The 16,895-nt window shown below is 41.4% G+C and overlaps 1 protein-coding gene across 1 annotated transcript in view; it reads right to left on the bottom strand.

The window, feature by feature from the left end:
- dgki (diacylglycerol kinase, iota) overlaps positions 1–16,895 on the bottom strand; it is a 66,108-nt gene that overhangs the window by 26,304 nt on the left and 22,909 nt on the right. The window contains exons 2-5 of the mRNA XM_084573006.1: positions 7,238–7,346; positions 4,181–4,276; positions 800–874; positions 61–117 (exon numbers count right to left, since the gene is read on the bottom strand). Of these exons, the coding sequence (XP_084429132.1) occupies positions 61–117; positions 800–874; positions 4,181–4,276; positions 7,238–7,346 (337 nt within the window). The remainder of the gene's footprint in view (positions 1–60; positions 118–799; positions 875–4,180; positions 4,277–7,237; positions 7,347–16,895) is intronic.

The raw sequence follows: 16,895 nt of genomic DNA, 5'->3' as shown, positions 1-16,895 counted from the left end.
GAGCAAGGATATGACTTAATTCTCATATATTTAGATATACAGTCACACAAACACACTCACATCTCGGAGGCATCGGGACCCTCCCTCTCTGAAGGTCGGCTTACATCTAAAGTTAATCTAGAAGTAAAAGCAATAAACACTGAATACTGGCACAATATAACAGACTATTTTAGTTAAAAACAAACAAACACATGTTTATTTATGAGCAGGATTACATAAATATTTAATCTACACTGAGGCAACCACAGTCAAAAAAGTGCAATGGATTAGTCGCTGTAGTTCTAATCAATCAATAATATGTGTATTTACACTTTCATTTTTAATAACGGTGTAAAATTAACTAAATATAGAACAATTATTCTGTCAAATTCAATAAAACAAATGTAGCGCAGCCTTTTATTTTGACTTACTGCCATGTTAGCAAGCAGCTAACATATGCTAACGCTGTGGAAAACACAAATACAAAGCAGGAGTCAGGAAGATCGGATAAATATTACCCATCATGCACCTGCCTGCACTCATTTAAAGCCTAAATGTGGCTCAAGAGAATTCACGAAAAAACATAAACTCAATTTTCAGAAGTAACTGTCAAACCTGAAGGGTGAACAAGCTTTGCGTGTGTGTGTGTTTGTTGTTTATTAAGTTACAGGGGCCGGTTTTTCACGGGGCCATTTTTCTGGGCCCCCGCAACACTAATTTTTAGAGCAAAGGTTACAGTCTGGTTGAGGTTAGGTGCTACGTAATGCATTGTGTGAACAGAAGGCCCTCGCAAAGATAGAAAGACGAGTGTCTGTGGTACCTTTTCTAGTTGCTCTATGCATCCGGTGTGAACAACGATCTTACAGGCTGCACATTTCCTCCGGGGGGCTGACTTCTTGAAGGAGATACAGAGCACAGGGGGCAGAGTAAATCACACACACACACACGGAAAAAAAAAGATAAAAAAATGCAACGCAACAAATCCAGACACTGTTAAGACACACATCCTGTTACACACTAATATAAGCTCACAAACACACAACACTGAGACGTGCTGGACCAAATGAATACACCTCTATTGTCTGGTTTGTCCATTCTGGACTACTGTAACATGACAGTCTGGTCCCTCTCTAGAGCTCTGTGTGGCTCGTTTTAAGCTAAATAAAACACAACAATTAATAGTTTACAGGTGGGTAAACGCAAATTAATTATTAATTATACTAGCGATGTCCAAAATCACTACTGGGGCCGATCTGGGGACTTATTGTGTTTGAATGATGTTGTATTAGGGTTGTCATAAACCAAAACTACATCTCTGTAGCCTCAAAACTTCTTCTTCTTCTTCTTCTGTTTTAATGGCAGTTGGCTTCACAGCTGCCAAAAAGAGGGAAAAACAAGAAGAAGAAGGCTAAACATATCTGCTGTGTGGAAGAACTTTTTCTCCTGAAAAATAAAGTGAGTCAGACGGAAAGTTATAAATTATGCAACGTGGATGTCTGGTGAGGTGGTAGTAGGTGATAAGCATTCAGCAACTTGATTCTGCACCTACAAAATAAATACATCTTGTGAACTCGGCCAAAAAAACAAACCCAAACATCAACTGGACCGAATCCAGTCGGCTCTAGGAGAATATAAGGGAGACAATGAAGGACGTTAGCAATCTACAGGGGAGGAATACTACAAACTGGTCTTTAACTGGTCTTTTATGTCTCTCTTTCCAGACCAAAATGGCCGACAAATGGACCAACATAAAGACCAACATCACCATCCCTATAGCCATAAAGAAAAGTGAAAGAAAAAGTTGATTTGTTGCCTCAGTCATTCATCACTTCACTCTGTGACGGGCAAAAAAAAGAAAAAAGAAAGAAGCAAACACTCAAGATGCCAAAGAGCTTTTTCCTCCTGCAATAAATAACACCTCTCTGCTGCCCTCGCTCTTGTAACGGACAAACTACTCATTATGAGTAATAATATAACAACTGATAATGGAGCGGTCTCGTCCCTCCAGTCAATGGGTTCAGTCTAGAGTGTCACTGAGAGCAACACTTAATGCCTAAACAGCCTTTCACGCTCATATCTCACTGCTGAGCGCTTCTGAATGTTCTCACGCAGTCCAACCAGAAAAAAAAAAACTTTTAACAAGATCACATTAAGGAAGCAAGATGTTCTTTTTAAAGACGCCCTGACTGATAACACGAAGGAGAATTAGGGGTTTCTTGGACAAGTAAATTGCATCATTGGAGGAACTCGTCTTTAAACACAGTGGCTTTTTTTTGTGGCTGTGGTTATTTTGCGAGCTGATAGAAAACTCCCCCCCCCCCCCCGTTGTATAATCCTGCTTATTGAGGGTTTTGTGTAAATCTATAGTCACGTTTGAGAAAGTTTAGACGCGCACAGTCATTAAAGAGTAAACCAGATACGTCAGTCAGCTTTTAAACGCCACAGGAGCATTCAATAAAATATCCTTTAAAGGTAATTAATCATGAATTAATGGTGTCCTGTGAGCAGTGTGTATAATGTGTAGGACAGTTTTACTAAGACGGCTTTATTATGCACTACTTTTTGTATTGAAAATCCATTTATAGTAAAGCAGACGAGCTAACAAAGCTAACAAAACTAGCCGAGCGATGCTTTTGCTTTTGCTTTTCAGCTGAAATAAATAAACTGAGACGAGAGGCCGCATTTTATTTTCTCTAACAATATTTTCAGTGAGAGCTGCACCTGTCGGACGGTCAGGTTCTTCCTTCCTGACTGAAAGGCAGGAATGTGTTTATTCACGTCAGCCGTGACTTGTTAAAGCAGTTTGAAATTCCACAGAGGTCAGCTTGTCCTTTTTGGAATATTTATCAAATTAAAATCATCAAAGAGCGAAGGTTGCTGCAGCTCGATCTTGCAGGCAGGCAGCAGCCTCTCCATGCTCTTACACGCTCGCTGAAATCACCCAGCGTGAGTGGGAAATGCACGGATGTGTCATTATATTATTGTCAGAATTAAAAGGTTGTTTCTCAGCTTTTCGTTCTGGGTGTTGTTGTCCCTCGTACGACGTGTGTGGACAGACAGAAGGTCCACAATACCTATAATTTAAAAAGCTTTCTACGCAGCCCTGCGTGCTGGCGGTTAATGACACCTGAGAGCTCCCTCTTTTCTTTGTTGCTTTGTAGACGTGATTCATTTCAGTAAGTGTGTATTTCATCCTGTTTAAAATAACGGTTGATTTCTGGACTCCATGTAAGGCTTGAAGTATACAACACGCTTCATTTCTACAATACTGAGACCATCTGCAATTCATCCAAAACTACTGAGCAATGGCTACGTGAAAGAAATACACAAATAACACTACAAATTAGTTCTTTGTATGTAATTAACCTAAAGATGCGCTCCCTCTTGACAAAACAATAAAGCGTAAAACTGCAAATTAGCTGGGGATAGCATCACTCTTCTATTTATGCAGCTTCCATCACAGTCAGTAAGCTAACTATGAAGCTAAGTCTCATCTAAGTACTTTTCAAGTTGCTGATTTGCATGCTTTTTACCGACACATAGATATAATGGATAAGCATTTAGCAGGCTGATATCTAACTCTAGGTAGAACTGAATACAGAGTCGCTACGGCCTGTCACCTGGACTCAAACCCCTGCGACACATGTAAGTTTAATTAAATTGGTGAAAAGTGAGAACAATTTTGAGTACCCTTTTATCCAAAGTTAAAAGCTGACAAAAATTCAAGGACTTTTCGTCGACTAAAACTAGTCTAAAACTATAAAAGGTGACTAGGACGAATAAATACGACTAAATCAAAAGTAGCTCTGTCAAAATTAACACTGGTTCAAGTGCAAATTTTTGGTCCAGACATAAAAGACGTGAGGCAACATCAAAATGGGCCTATTAATGTCTAGTCGGTGTGTCTGAACCTTAAAGCATCTTCAGACGTTTTGAATGCACCATATAAATAAATCTGAACTTCCTTCTGCTACTGAATCTATATAAAAACATCAATACTTTCCATTTTAGTGGATATACATATGAGTTTCCTTTTCACCACATAATGAAAGACAAGTATTAGTAGTTGTTCAGGGTTACGGCTTCTTGACCTCTTCGTATTAGTGAAAGAGTAAAACTTCAAGGCTATTTTATTCAACGTATAAGATACCCACTGATGTGTTAGTACGAGCGTGGTCGGTGTGTACTGCGCGCTACTCACGGCGGTCTTCAGGAGGCAGGTGTCCTCTCCGAGGTAACAGAGCTCTCCTGAACAGCTCGTCTCCATCCACAGGTGATCTCCGTTGACGGCGTTCTCCTGCAGGGCCGAAGACAAGGGGAAGGGGGACGGTGGGGTGTAAAAAGAGGGGGGAAATAATCAGATAATAAACTGGCGTAAATCCTTCTGAATGTCTCGCCCTCGCTCTTCAGCGCCACTGATTATTTTCAGTCACATTAATCCGCCACCATATGCACATAAACGCTTCGCGCGGCGGACGCGGTCAACGAGTGTGTCGAGCACATAATCGCCGCCGCTGAGTGGGTGGGTAATTTTCACAGCGCATGTTCATTTAAGGCGCTAATCAAAACACTACAGGAGCTACCGATATATGTGCAAACACACACCTACATGGGACACATGCACACAAACACAATGTATAGACACGCGGGAAGTTGTTCACCGTACGGATGTGATTGGTTTTCCCTTAAGAGGAAAAACTACAAGAAAATGAAAACTGAATAAGGCTGCCAGTGCAACAACACTGTCAGAGATTAAATTGAAAACTTTTTCTGAAACTCTATTTTTGTCATTCTCCAAACTCCCGACACTTAAAGAGAACCGCAAAATCTGGAGTTTTAAAATCCTAACAGATTTTCAAATCAGGTTGCACCACACACTACAGGAAAATCTTTACAGATAATCTTCCGTCTGAACCTTCAAACACTACAAGATTCAGAAATAGCGGCAAAACACACTCTACAGGACGTTATTTAGATGATAGCGACAGATCAGACCACCTCAGGGGATCTCAGCGGGGTAAAGTCCACTCCAGTCCAGTAGCAGCATGCTAGCTAACATTAGCACCGTCAGTTTTTCTCACCGGTTAAAGTTTAAATAAATATCGTAAATATCAAACTTGTTCCATGTTAATTGCGAAAACTTCTACGGGTCTGTAAGCAGTTCAGGAGTTTAAGATCGGATCTGTAAACACCTCACATTACCAGACAGTCTGTGCCGAACCTCAGCACCCAATCAATCAGGTCAGGACTAAAATTTTAGGAGGTGAATTTTGATGATGATTTTGATTAATCTTCTGCAGTGCATTGGTTTTTAAAGTTTAGTCTATAAAGTCATTCCTTATTAGAGCAAAAAATACTAACTTTGAAACAATAATTACATATGAGTTTGAGAGTCGTGCAGAGAGGTAAAGGGCAGTCGTGACGCGGTGGAAGTGTCCCTGCAGACAGAGCTCGGGGGGAAACTCTGATGTGGTCTCACAACAGTTTGTCTACTTACACCTTCCTGTTAATAATCCATTTTATTTACCATCTATTATTGACATATGATTCATTTAGAGACCAATTAGTCACTGTAAACACGTCAGTGAAAAAGTGTTTAACGTCTTAATTATTAAACATGGATCTTCCATTAATTAAAGCATTTTAGAAAACTTGTTTCTCTTAGTTTTTGTTCTTTTTTTTGAGCTTTAAACTGAAATAGCTCAAACTTTAATGACATTAATCTTTAATCTGATAAAAGAAGAAGCATTCTTTCTTCTACTGGCTTTTATCTTTGCAAAAATCTGCTCCGACTGGATTTTGCAGCATTTTTTTATTTTGGTGCAGTGGATCGGATTTGTAAAAGCAAAGCAATTTACAAATGTTTAAAGTGCAAATGTCGTGAGTTAGTCTTAATGAATAAGAAGACATGGCTCAGGTTGGGTACTGTAGTAGATTGGTGGAGGTGATAAATATCCTGGAAGTAAAGACAGACGGTGATTATAGAAAAGTTCTAACCTTTTTTACTAACAGCGCATTAGTGTTTAGTCATAAAATGCTTCATATTTCAGGTTTATTCTCGTCTTTGCGAACGGAGTGAAAATAAAAATGCCAACGAAAGTTCGTCGCTGCACTTTTTGACCATTTGTTGCCTAATCCGCATAGTTGCCTCATGACATTTCCCCGCGCGTGGGACTTAAATTCCAAAGCCGAAAGCATTTTAAAACTGCGATTCATGTTTTCGCAAATAAAGTCCATTAAACTCTCACACAACCACATCTTGTCAAGTCGTGATACATAAAACTTTCTTTCCCACGCTTGGGGACGGTTTCAAGTAATGATCAAGGAAAAAAAAAAAAATAATAAATAAATAAAGAGAGGAGAAATGAAAATTGCCGCCTTTCATTTCCCCATGAACATATGGCTGCTGAAACCAAGCTGCTAACAAATCTGTTGGCACGAAAATCAAAAATGTCATCGAGTGACTCAGCCAGACAGAACAGGAACAACAAAGACTGGGACAAATGTCTTTTTGTGTTCCACACAGTTTGAATGTATTTTGTTCCTGTGTAATTTTACATGCACACCAATCAGCCAGAACATTAAAACCACCAACCTGTGTAGTGAATAACATTGATTATACTGTCGCAGTGTAAAGTTCTTCTTGGAAACCTGGGTCCTGACATTTATGTGGATGTTACTTTGAGTCGTACCGACACCTGAACATTACTGGAGGCCAAGCACATCCACCATGGCGACAGCAAGGTGGTGTCCCTTGCATGGTGGCCTGGTGCCTTATGTTACCCATATAAGCAAAAACATAGAGTCATCCACATGAAAGAAAACGTGATTCATCTCCTTTCCTTCCACGAATCACTGCAGACCAGGAATACCCTGCAGATTTACAGATGCTATGACTTAGTGGTGTAACCATCACAATTTGCACGTTGCATACACCAATCAGACATAACATTATGACCACCTTCCTAAGCAATTGTGACTCATGGGCCTTCTGAGGGTGTCCCGTGGTGTCTGGCAGCAGAATGTAGGGAGGGGCCTCTGTGGATCATCCCACAGATACGAGTTGACGAGTTTGGGATCTAGTGAATTTGGAGGCCAGGTCAACACCTTGTGCTGTTCTTCATGTTTTTAAGAGTTGTTCCTGAAGTGTTTTTGTGTGTGTGCCTGTGTCAGGGACTTCTCCTGTCGTTGGTTTTAATGTTGTAGCTGACTGATGTATATATATATAAAAGTAAATGAGTGTTTGTGCATGTCTGACCGTCCAGTCCACGCAGGTTCGAAGCTCCTTGTTGGGGCCGTTGGATGCTGGAGGAAGCGAAGGCTGTGGCGGCCCGAGGTAATGGAGACCCGAGCGGGAGATCGCCTTCCTGAAAACGACACAAAGACACAAACGGTTTCGTCAACTTCACACCGACACAGGTTCGAAAAATCAGCTCTGTCATGTTTATCTGCCATCTCGCCACAGAGCAGCTGAATCACTGGGAGATATTCAGGATAATCGAGCGTGTAGATTAATTATTCATGTCCTGAGACCACATTTCGAGCGGGGCTCAGCTGGAGATATGTGGTCGAGGAGAGCTGGGAACAGCTTGGAGCGGAGACTGCCAGCAGCACTTTGGGGTGACGACGAGAAAAGAGTCGGAGACGGATCTGTTCCGTCGGAGGATGAGTCAGCAGTCATCTCTCCGTGGTTCATCCTCTCCAACTATTTAACATCATTTCTATCTGTGTGTTTGTTTCTCTGAATGTTCTCCTGAAGAGGAGTCAACCCACTGCTCCCATCAGTTCAACATCTGTCCACATGTTCGTCTATTAACTGCTGATCCACACACTAGAGGATCTAGACTCAGAGCAACAGGATAAATTAATTTTATTTAAGAGAAATATGGCAATATGAAGCGTGACACGTCAACTAAATCATATGTTTCAACACCTTTTAAACAGATTTACATTTGTCCTTAATGAAGCAAAAGCAAGTAGAGCGCCCCCTGGTGACTGGCTGCAGTATAGGTCATAAGCTCCGCCTCCTCAATGTTAGTGGGCGGGACTTGGGCCGCCCGTATCCCGGGGAAAATAGCGTCAGTTTGGCCAGTGTAAGGAAGTGGGGACACGTTGTCCATATTATACAGCCTGGATATGAATATGATGTGAACACGTTGGACTCAGACACAATTTATTTTTTTTTTTTTTATTATTACTAAAAAAAATAATTAAAAAAAATCCTCAAGCGTGGGAGAGAAAGTTGTCTTTGTCACAACTTGACGAGATGTGTTTGTCTTTCAGTGGAAAAGCTTGCACCGAGCATCTGACCCTCCTGTTGAAAGTTTCAGTGGCCGTCGGTCTAAAATTATCGGGCAGGACAAAGAGGAGTCCACTTACACACCCTGTAACCCGATGACACACCCTGACACGCACACACACACACAAACACTCAGGTTCACATATACACACACACACACATATACAAACTAACGGACGCACGACTCTTGGGATATAAATAGTATCGCGTGGGTGACAACAGCACAAATGCAAGGACGTAGGGTGACTGGACATACCACTAAGGACCACACACACAAACGAAAGTAAACTCACAAATACAATATATTATCTCAGTAATAAAACTTTATTTTACAAGTTTTAGTTTTTGCATTGGTGACGCTTCTTCTTCTAATCTTTGCCACCGATCTCTGAGGGTAAAACCGAGCGGATTAGGGGAAGTAACGTGAGCAGACAAGACGATACACCAGCTTATTTTATTTTATTTTTTTTACCAAAACCACTTATTTGGAAGTGAAACCAGAGGCAGAAAATTAACATGTGAACACCGATCCACTCCAAAACACAGACGCTTCAGTTTTTGTTTTGTTTTAAGTTTTGTTTGAGGATGTGAGGTTTGCTTAAACTTATTTTGGGACATCTCCCGATAAAAAGGAAGTGAAAATGACAGGGTTGGTTGGTTTCTGCTGATTCATCTTTGACCTGCCTTGCCTACATTTCTGAGTACCGACCTTATCTATCACACACAGCGGAACAATGTCACATCCATCTGCAAAAAGGCTCGTTTGTGGCTTTTCAAATATTAGAACTGACGTCTGAAACCATAAAAATCGAAACCCTGGTTACAGACTTTAAAACTCACACACCGAAACACTTAACCCCGCTGCTTATTGCAGAGTGTTGAGCAGCCAGGATTATCGTAAACTGATTATGTTTCATCAGATATGAATGAATAGGCCGTGTGTGTGTGTGTGTGTGTGCATGTACTTCTTACTCATGATGAAAGTGAGTTTCTTTGTCGCCAGAAGACGGAGGGAAGGAAAGTCGGAGCGTCTAAAAGAGCACAGCAGCAGCAGCAACGTACTCCGAGCCCTCGTCACAAAAAGAATTAAGTGGCAAACCCACGCTTAAATATGCAAACGCTCTGAGGTCATGGTGCACCATTACATTTCAGTCAGTCCTAATCTACTAAAAGCAGACAGGATCACAGGCTTTACGGCTCACTTCTAAAAACTAAACAACAAAAAAAATAAAAATGTGCAGTGTGAAGCTTTTCTGGCAGAACACACACACACACCTCGCTGGAGTTATTTTAAGTAGATTTGTCCAGAAAAAAAGGACAGTAAAAGTGGACACATCTATAAATAATAGTTGCTTAAAAGCATTTAAATGAACAGAAGTGACAACAAATAAAACTAAATGGAGAACAAGCATGAGTTCTCACTGCTAGGGTTTTACCAAATTGTGTAAAGGCACAGAAATATGTCTTTGAGTAACCGATATGCACAATTGTATTACAGCAGTTAGAAGTTCTTCCTCTCAGAGAAGCTTCGCTGTTTACTGTTTTCCATGCAGGTTTGCAGAGATGTGTATCTTGGCAGAAGCATTATGCCCATTCATTCATTTGGACCATGTTAAAAAACAAACAAAGAACCCCGCTGTGCTCTGCAACAATGCATGTCTCTCTAATCTCGATTTGGGATCTAATAAATATGAGCTGGAAGCGTCAGGATTAATATCAGAATTAGAAATTCATATTCTCTCCAACCAGCTCGGGACACATTCAGGTTTTTTAGGGTGAAAGAGAACTCAAACATTTGGGTTACTGAACCAGGAAATCCAAAAACCAAAGCTAAAATAAAGGCAACTCGACTTGTTTGAGTTTTCTTGAAGACATTTAGGTTTTTATTTGGAACATCTCTAGATGGAAATAAGGTCTGTTGACAACTAAATATTCATCTGCAATTAAAAATAATGAACCTAAATAAAAACGTAAACTCTCCACCAGTCTTTTAGAACTGACACTTGGATAAAACATCTCCAAGAAAGTCCTTTGTTTTCAGTTTTCACCGTTTCTTCTGGACTGACCCGATGCTCCAAACCTGCTAACAGCACGGTGGTGGCAGGAAGCAAATTTCTGGACATTGCTTCTTTGCGGTGAACCTTTGCATCGCATGCCAATGAGCTAAATCAGATGTTCCCATTGGTTACATTATGACTCCATGGTCTCTTTATGTCTAATAGCTGCTAGTATCTTCCTAGTCAAGATATTTTAGGCTGTCTTCAATGTACTGATTGTTAAACATCTCCAGAAATGTCCCAACCAGTGGACTGCATCTTCATCTTCTCTTTTTTTCTGAAGTACTTTGCTTTGCCTCATGTTTTTAGACGCCTGCCTTTATTCTAGTTTCACCTTCTTCACAGTTACTTAAATACAGAACGTGCTGCAGTTTATAAGAATCCCTTCTTCCCTCTATTTGGTTTCCAAAGTCGAATGTTTCCACTGTATGTTTCATCAAATGCTTCTCCGTTAGTCGTCCAAATATACCTTTTGTGTGATTGGGCTCGATCCATAATAGGCCTGGCTCGCACTCAGACCGGGGGAAACTGCGACCTGTGAGAGCTTTACAGCCTTCCACTGATTTGTGAGCTTCAATTAGCCTCATTTTTTAGATGCTCCGTCTGTTACTTGGAGGAGTTCATGGAGAATTTATTAATCTCTGAATCACCGGCTGGCATTTCCTAACGATGATGATTCCTGACCTAATCAGTCAGTTAAGGCCTAATGGCAGCGGAGGAGGACGTCATCTACGGACGATCAGATCTGCACCCCACTCACTGTGCAGTAACACCCAAAACCTGAAAAACTGAAGGCTAGATTTATTCAAACATGACAGGGGAGGAACGCTGAGTAAATAAAAAGCCTGCAGATTACATTGGAGTTGAAGACAGCTGCTGCCAGATCTAACACCACCTACTCTTCTTCTTCTTCTTCTTCTTCCCTCCGTTCACTGTTCTCTGTATCTGTCCACTCTGTCTCCTCTTTGTCCTCCCTCCTTTCTCCTCCCACTCGTTTGCTCCTCCTCTTCCTCCCTCTCGTCACCCTCTTCTTCTTTTTCTTCGTCTTTCTCATCCTCCCCCTTGTCTCCTCTCCGTATTTTCAGCCTCCTCCTCCTCCTCCTCCTCCTCCTCCTCCTCCTCTTCCTGCAGAGGTGGGTTGTCAGCGTTGCCATGGTGACGGCACAGCAGGAGCATCGGCACCTCATCCAGTAATTACACCGGGCAGGGAGGATCTGATTTGTGTATGTGTGTATTTTTCAGCAACTTGAAGAGTCAGTGCAGTTACTTAGAAGACAGACACCACCACCACCACCACCACCACCACCATCGCCCGATGAGGGACGACTGTGGACGCAAATATCCCTCATTTCACCGCCTACGCTCTGAGGGTGATGTAATAGCTGCAATTTATAAAACTATTTCTAAATACAGAGCCTCTGTAACCACGGAGGGGTCAACAGCAACCACAGCACGAACGGTTCACGCGGTTCTTTACTACGCAGGTGATTAAGGGAGTCAAGAAGACGGGGAATCATTTTTTTTATAAATCCCCGCACATTCACCGAGCCTCGCCGCCATGCCTGCGCGAAAAAACACTGCTTAGAATTCAAAGTAGTGGGAACAAAAGTAACAAAGACACAAAAATAAAAGGCAGCTGCAAGTGGGAGGAATCGGGTTTAACATCTTCTGACTCTGGGAGATGTTGTGATTATGTGGGAGACGCCGGTCGACAAAAGAGACGACTGCGCCAGAGTGGCTTTAGTCTTAAGTCGCATGTTTCTTTCTTCGCAACAGCAGCCGTTTGTACAGTTTATGGTGAAATATCCAAGAGTGACAGTAATTAAAATGATGTATGTTTAAATTTGGTTGTGTTTTGTCGGCAGATGAAGCGATTAATTGGTTTTTTTTAGTGGTTGGGTTTGTGCAGCTTTGGTAAAATTAGTATAAAAAGCGTCTCTAACAAAAAGCACTTAACTTTACCAAGTCTGATTATCTGTATTCTTCAATTTAAGAAGAAGAAGAAGACCAAAATGGAGCCATATTTCCAACGTTAACACCCACACTGATACAGACTTTGTTCATCTTTATGTTCATTATGTTTCTGTCCATCTCGTCAGTTGATGTTTACCCCCCCGTGGGGCAAACACGCTCATAAAGATTAGATTTATTCCACCCAGAAAGAAAACATCAGATGAAGCGTTACTACGGTTATTAAGAGCTAATATTTTCCTACTGAAGGGAATATAAAAGGTTTACACCACCCTTCTCAATCAGATTAAAACTCCTTCTGATCAGTCCGTTCTGATTGAGGTGGTTACACAAAGGGGTTTTATTCTGATTATAATCTGATTATCAGTGGAATACAACCAATGTTTTGAGTTACATCTAAATTTGCATTCAGCACAAACTCCAGACCAAAATGTTCGCCCTTGAAAAGCCCACAGCAGACAGATCCTTCTTTGAACGGACTTGTTTGGTGACAACAAACGATTTATCCGCCGCTACTCGTTTTTAATCCTCGCGTAGATAAAGTTTCAAACATCTCACCTGTAGCCGAGAAGCCGGTGAAACCAGCGCACCTTCTTCCCCCTTCTTCTCCTGCCAGCCCGCCCGCCCGCTCCGACGTCTATCATTATTATAATAAGCGAAAGGCTTTTCTCACTTATTCTGCTGCTGCGTTTATCTCGCAGGCCGAATGAAGCAGCAGTTAGTGTTTCCTCACACACTCACAGCACGGCTCAGGTAATTATGCCAATCATCGTGACGGGCAAAGGGAGACCCGACACCAGACATTTGAGCCTCGTACTATGTAAGGACGTGCGTGCGTTTGATTCAGTCCCGCTACTGTTCAGGAATGATTTAGCTCCAGATAAGACCTGGTTACAGATCAGCTTTGTGGAGGACAGAAACAGTAACAGGGGTATTACGTTTATGAACAAAGGGGGGAATTAATGCAGGCAACTAAATTTTCTTAAAAAGAAACAACAGAGAGTGTGAGAGCGGTGGTGTCCGGTGAACTATGACACTGGATCCACTCTTATCCGTCCTCGACGCTCTTCTAGGTCTGCCTCTTTTTGTTTGATTAAATGTTTTTAAGGGCATACATCAGGATAATTGTGGATATCACTGATTCTGATCAGAGATTCCAACTTGTGTTTACACACAGATGCTAAATAAAACGGTCTGATAAGATATTTGTGTTAACATGTCCAGAAATACAACAGGATAGGATCCCAACTTTATGGACAACACAGAATTGATTCACTAGAAGAAGATGGAGTCACGTTTTTGCTGCCCTCATTGATTCTGGTTATTATGAACAACTGCTTGTTGGTTTTAGTGTTCAGGATTTGGGAAAGCTGTTGATTCAACTGTGTTTTCCTTTTGGAGGCTTTGGTTCAATTGAATTGAACTGAACTGTGTTGTATCGACGCATTATTTTGGCTTTTTAGTCAAAGTTTAACTCAATCCAGTTTAACAGCACCACGAAATGCATCATCCAAAACGATCGCACAGCTTAGCACCTCTCTGATGCTGTTTCGACATGAACCGAACATTATAATAATCATGCAGGGGGATTTAGTGCGGGGCTGTTTTATTAGAATGGATTTGTTTTCACTGGTGTACCTAGTGTTTTTAGCAAATTAGTGTATTTTAGTGTATTCCATTGAATGGATTATAAGGTTTACTGCTCTCAATCTGATTAAAAGGGTCAGATTAGTCTGTTTAGATTGAGGTTTTTAAATTATTCTGATTATTAGTTAAATACTATTGTCTATATAAACGTAGCTCTTCATGCTGTAGCCAAACAAAACAACACTACCTCTACCTAACATTAGTTTTTTGTGTTTAAATGTTCACCTCAAAATAGTGTTACTGGTGTACCAGTGTTTTATTCCTTCCATCCTTCCTCCGTGTCTCCTTTCCTCCCTTCATTCCCTTACAGGTGATCCTGCTCTATTTTTGGATCATTACGTAACAGACAACCTGGCAAGGGCAACCCGAGAAACACGAGCAGACACTCACACAGGAACCTGAGCTCATGTTTAAACAGTATGCACACTGGCACACACATGTCTCACTTTTTTAAAAAGAGAAGCGTTTAGCTGAAGACAGAGACTGACACGGTCATTTAAATGTCAAGAAGACCGGCACGTTTTAGTCGTTTTATGATGATGGAGAATTAGATTCTTGACACTGCAGGGTGAATTAAATGTTTCCAAAAATAACAGAAATATAATAAAAACAATAATAAAACATGATTTAAGAAGAAGTACAAATGCTCAATAGATTTCCAGAAAATAAATTTAATTGTGGTCAACATAATTTGCCTTTTAAGTGTCGGTATTTCTGGCTACAGTTACACCACTGAGCATGCTTAGCAACTACCAGGAAAAGGTTTTCTGAAAAGTATAAGTCAGTAGATGAATAAAAAAATGTCCAAGTCACATATAACATGCCCTAAAGTTCAGTCAAATCCATCATTAAGAAATGGAAGGAACACGATACATGAGTAAACCTGACTGCAGCTGGCCGTCCTCACAAACTGAGTGACCATGGAAGAAGAAGACTAGAGATGGAGGACACCAAGACACATATGACTACTCTGAAGGAGACAGAAGACACATATGACTACTCTGAAGGAGACAGAAGACACATATGACTACTCTGAAGGAGACAGAAGACACATATGACTACTCTGAAGGACACAGAAGACACCGAAGACTACTCTGAAGGAGACAGAAGACACTTATGACTACTCTGAAGGACACAGAAGACACCGAAGACTACTCTGAAGGAGACTAAAGACACCTATGACTACTCTGAAGGAGACTAAAGACACCTATGACTACTCTGAAGGACACAGAAGACACCGAAGAGTACTCTGAAGGAGACTAAAGACACCTATGACTACTCTGAAGGAGACAGAAGACACCTATGGCTACTCTGAAGGAGACAGAAGACACCTATGGCTACTCTGAAGGAGACAGGAGACACCTATGACTACTCTGAAAGAGACAGAAGACGCCTATGGCTACTCCGAAAGAGACAGAAGACGCCTATGGCTACTCTGAAGGAGACAGAAGACACTTATGACTACTCTGAAGGAGACAGAAGACACTTATGACTACTCTGAAGGAGACAGAAGATGCCTATGGCTACTCTGAAGGAGACAGAAGACACTTATGACTACTCTGAAGGAGACTAAAGACACCTATGACTACTCTGAAGGAGACAGAAGACACTTATGACTACTCTGAAGGAAACAGAAGACGCCTATGGCTACTCCGAAAGAGACAGAAGACACCTATGATTACTCTAAAGCAGACTAAAGACACTTACAACTACTCTGAAGGAGACTAGTGATGGAGGACACTAAGACACCCCTCTTGGATGTTTTATAGGCACTGAAAATATTTTATCACACTTGACTTCCATCAAGATGTGATGTTACAAATCACGCTCATAGGACACGTGTTAAACTAAGATTTAAGCTTCATACTTCAGCAGAGTACTTTCTAGCTTTGTCTAGTACGGCCTAAACGCGCAAAGATCCTTAGAGAAAGTTAAAGAAATTATTTACTGCATATGAAGCTCAAACATCAGCACCAGCAACAGTTAAGGACACCTCAGTTACTGGCAGACTCCGTCCTCCTGTCCTTCACTCAGCACAATCTATCAAATGCCCGTCCTGTTCTGCTTTTGCTCCACTTCTTCTGTTTCTTTATCTCTGTCCTTTCAATCTCAATCCAATTTTTCCATTTATTCTCCCCCCTCTCTCTCTCTCTCTTTCCTTTCTGCCTCTATGTGGGTCAGTGTGAAAGGCTCATTCTTTGCCGCCGGTGGCACAGCATGGAGCTCAGAGTGTGTACATGTGTGTGTGCATGTGAACACGGCGGCGTCTTGACAGGCCTCAGGTACCGGGGTGGGGGGGTGACGGTCAAAGGCTGATCACCATATCCAAATCACACACACACAGCAAACATTCAATAGCTACTATACAGACAGACAGAGTCACAGAATAACCTTCACACGTCTGTGCATGTGCTGATCATTACATGCCCATACATGCACTGGGAAAAAAGACACAACGTTTATTTATGCAACAAGCCTAGACACTTAATAATGTTTTATTGATATTATACAGTAATTATGAACAATTACGGCTTGACAATCTACCAAATAATTGAATTAATTAATGTTGTTTAACAGTCTGAAGCATGCCTATGTTGCAGTTTAGATTAATGCTGCTCCCTGTGTCACCCAAACACCATCCAGTTCTCTAAAGTGAGTTTGGCAGCCGCAGTTTCCTTGGAGTCCACAACAGGTACAAACACAACAAAAAGGAGGGCATTCTTTTCTTCAGTAGTGCGTCCGACACGGAACAGACCGCCAAAACGTTTATTAAATCTAAATGTAGCAGCACGACACCTGAAAGAAAAGCAGCAAACGGGGGAGAATGGCGGCGGCCGACCCAGCTCCAAAAACCACAACTAAAAAGCAGCAAAGCAAACATTAGCTTTGTCTCACTGTGAGTGCAACACTAGAAAGACACAATACTTCCACCTACACAGTTA

Source organism: Chelon labrosus (genome assembly GCF_963514085.1).
Source record: "Chelon labrosus genome assembly, chromosome: 23".
Taxonomy (NCBI): domain Eukaryota; kingdom Metazoa; phylum Chordata; class Actinopteri; order Mugiliformes; family Mugilidae; genus Chelon; species Chelon labrosus.
Note: the sequence above shows the minus strand (reverse complement) of the source record. Positions and strands in the feature narration are given on the sequence as shown.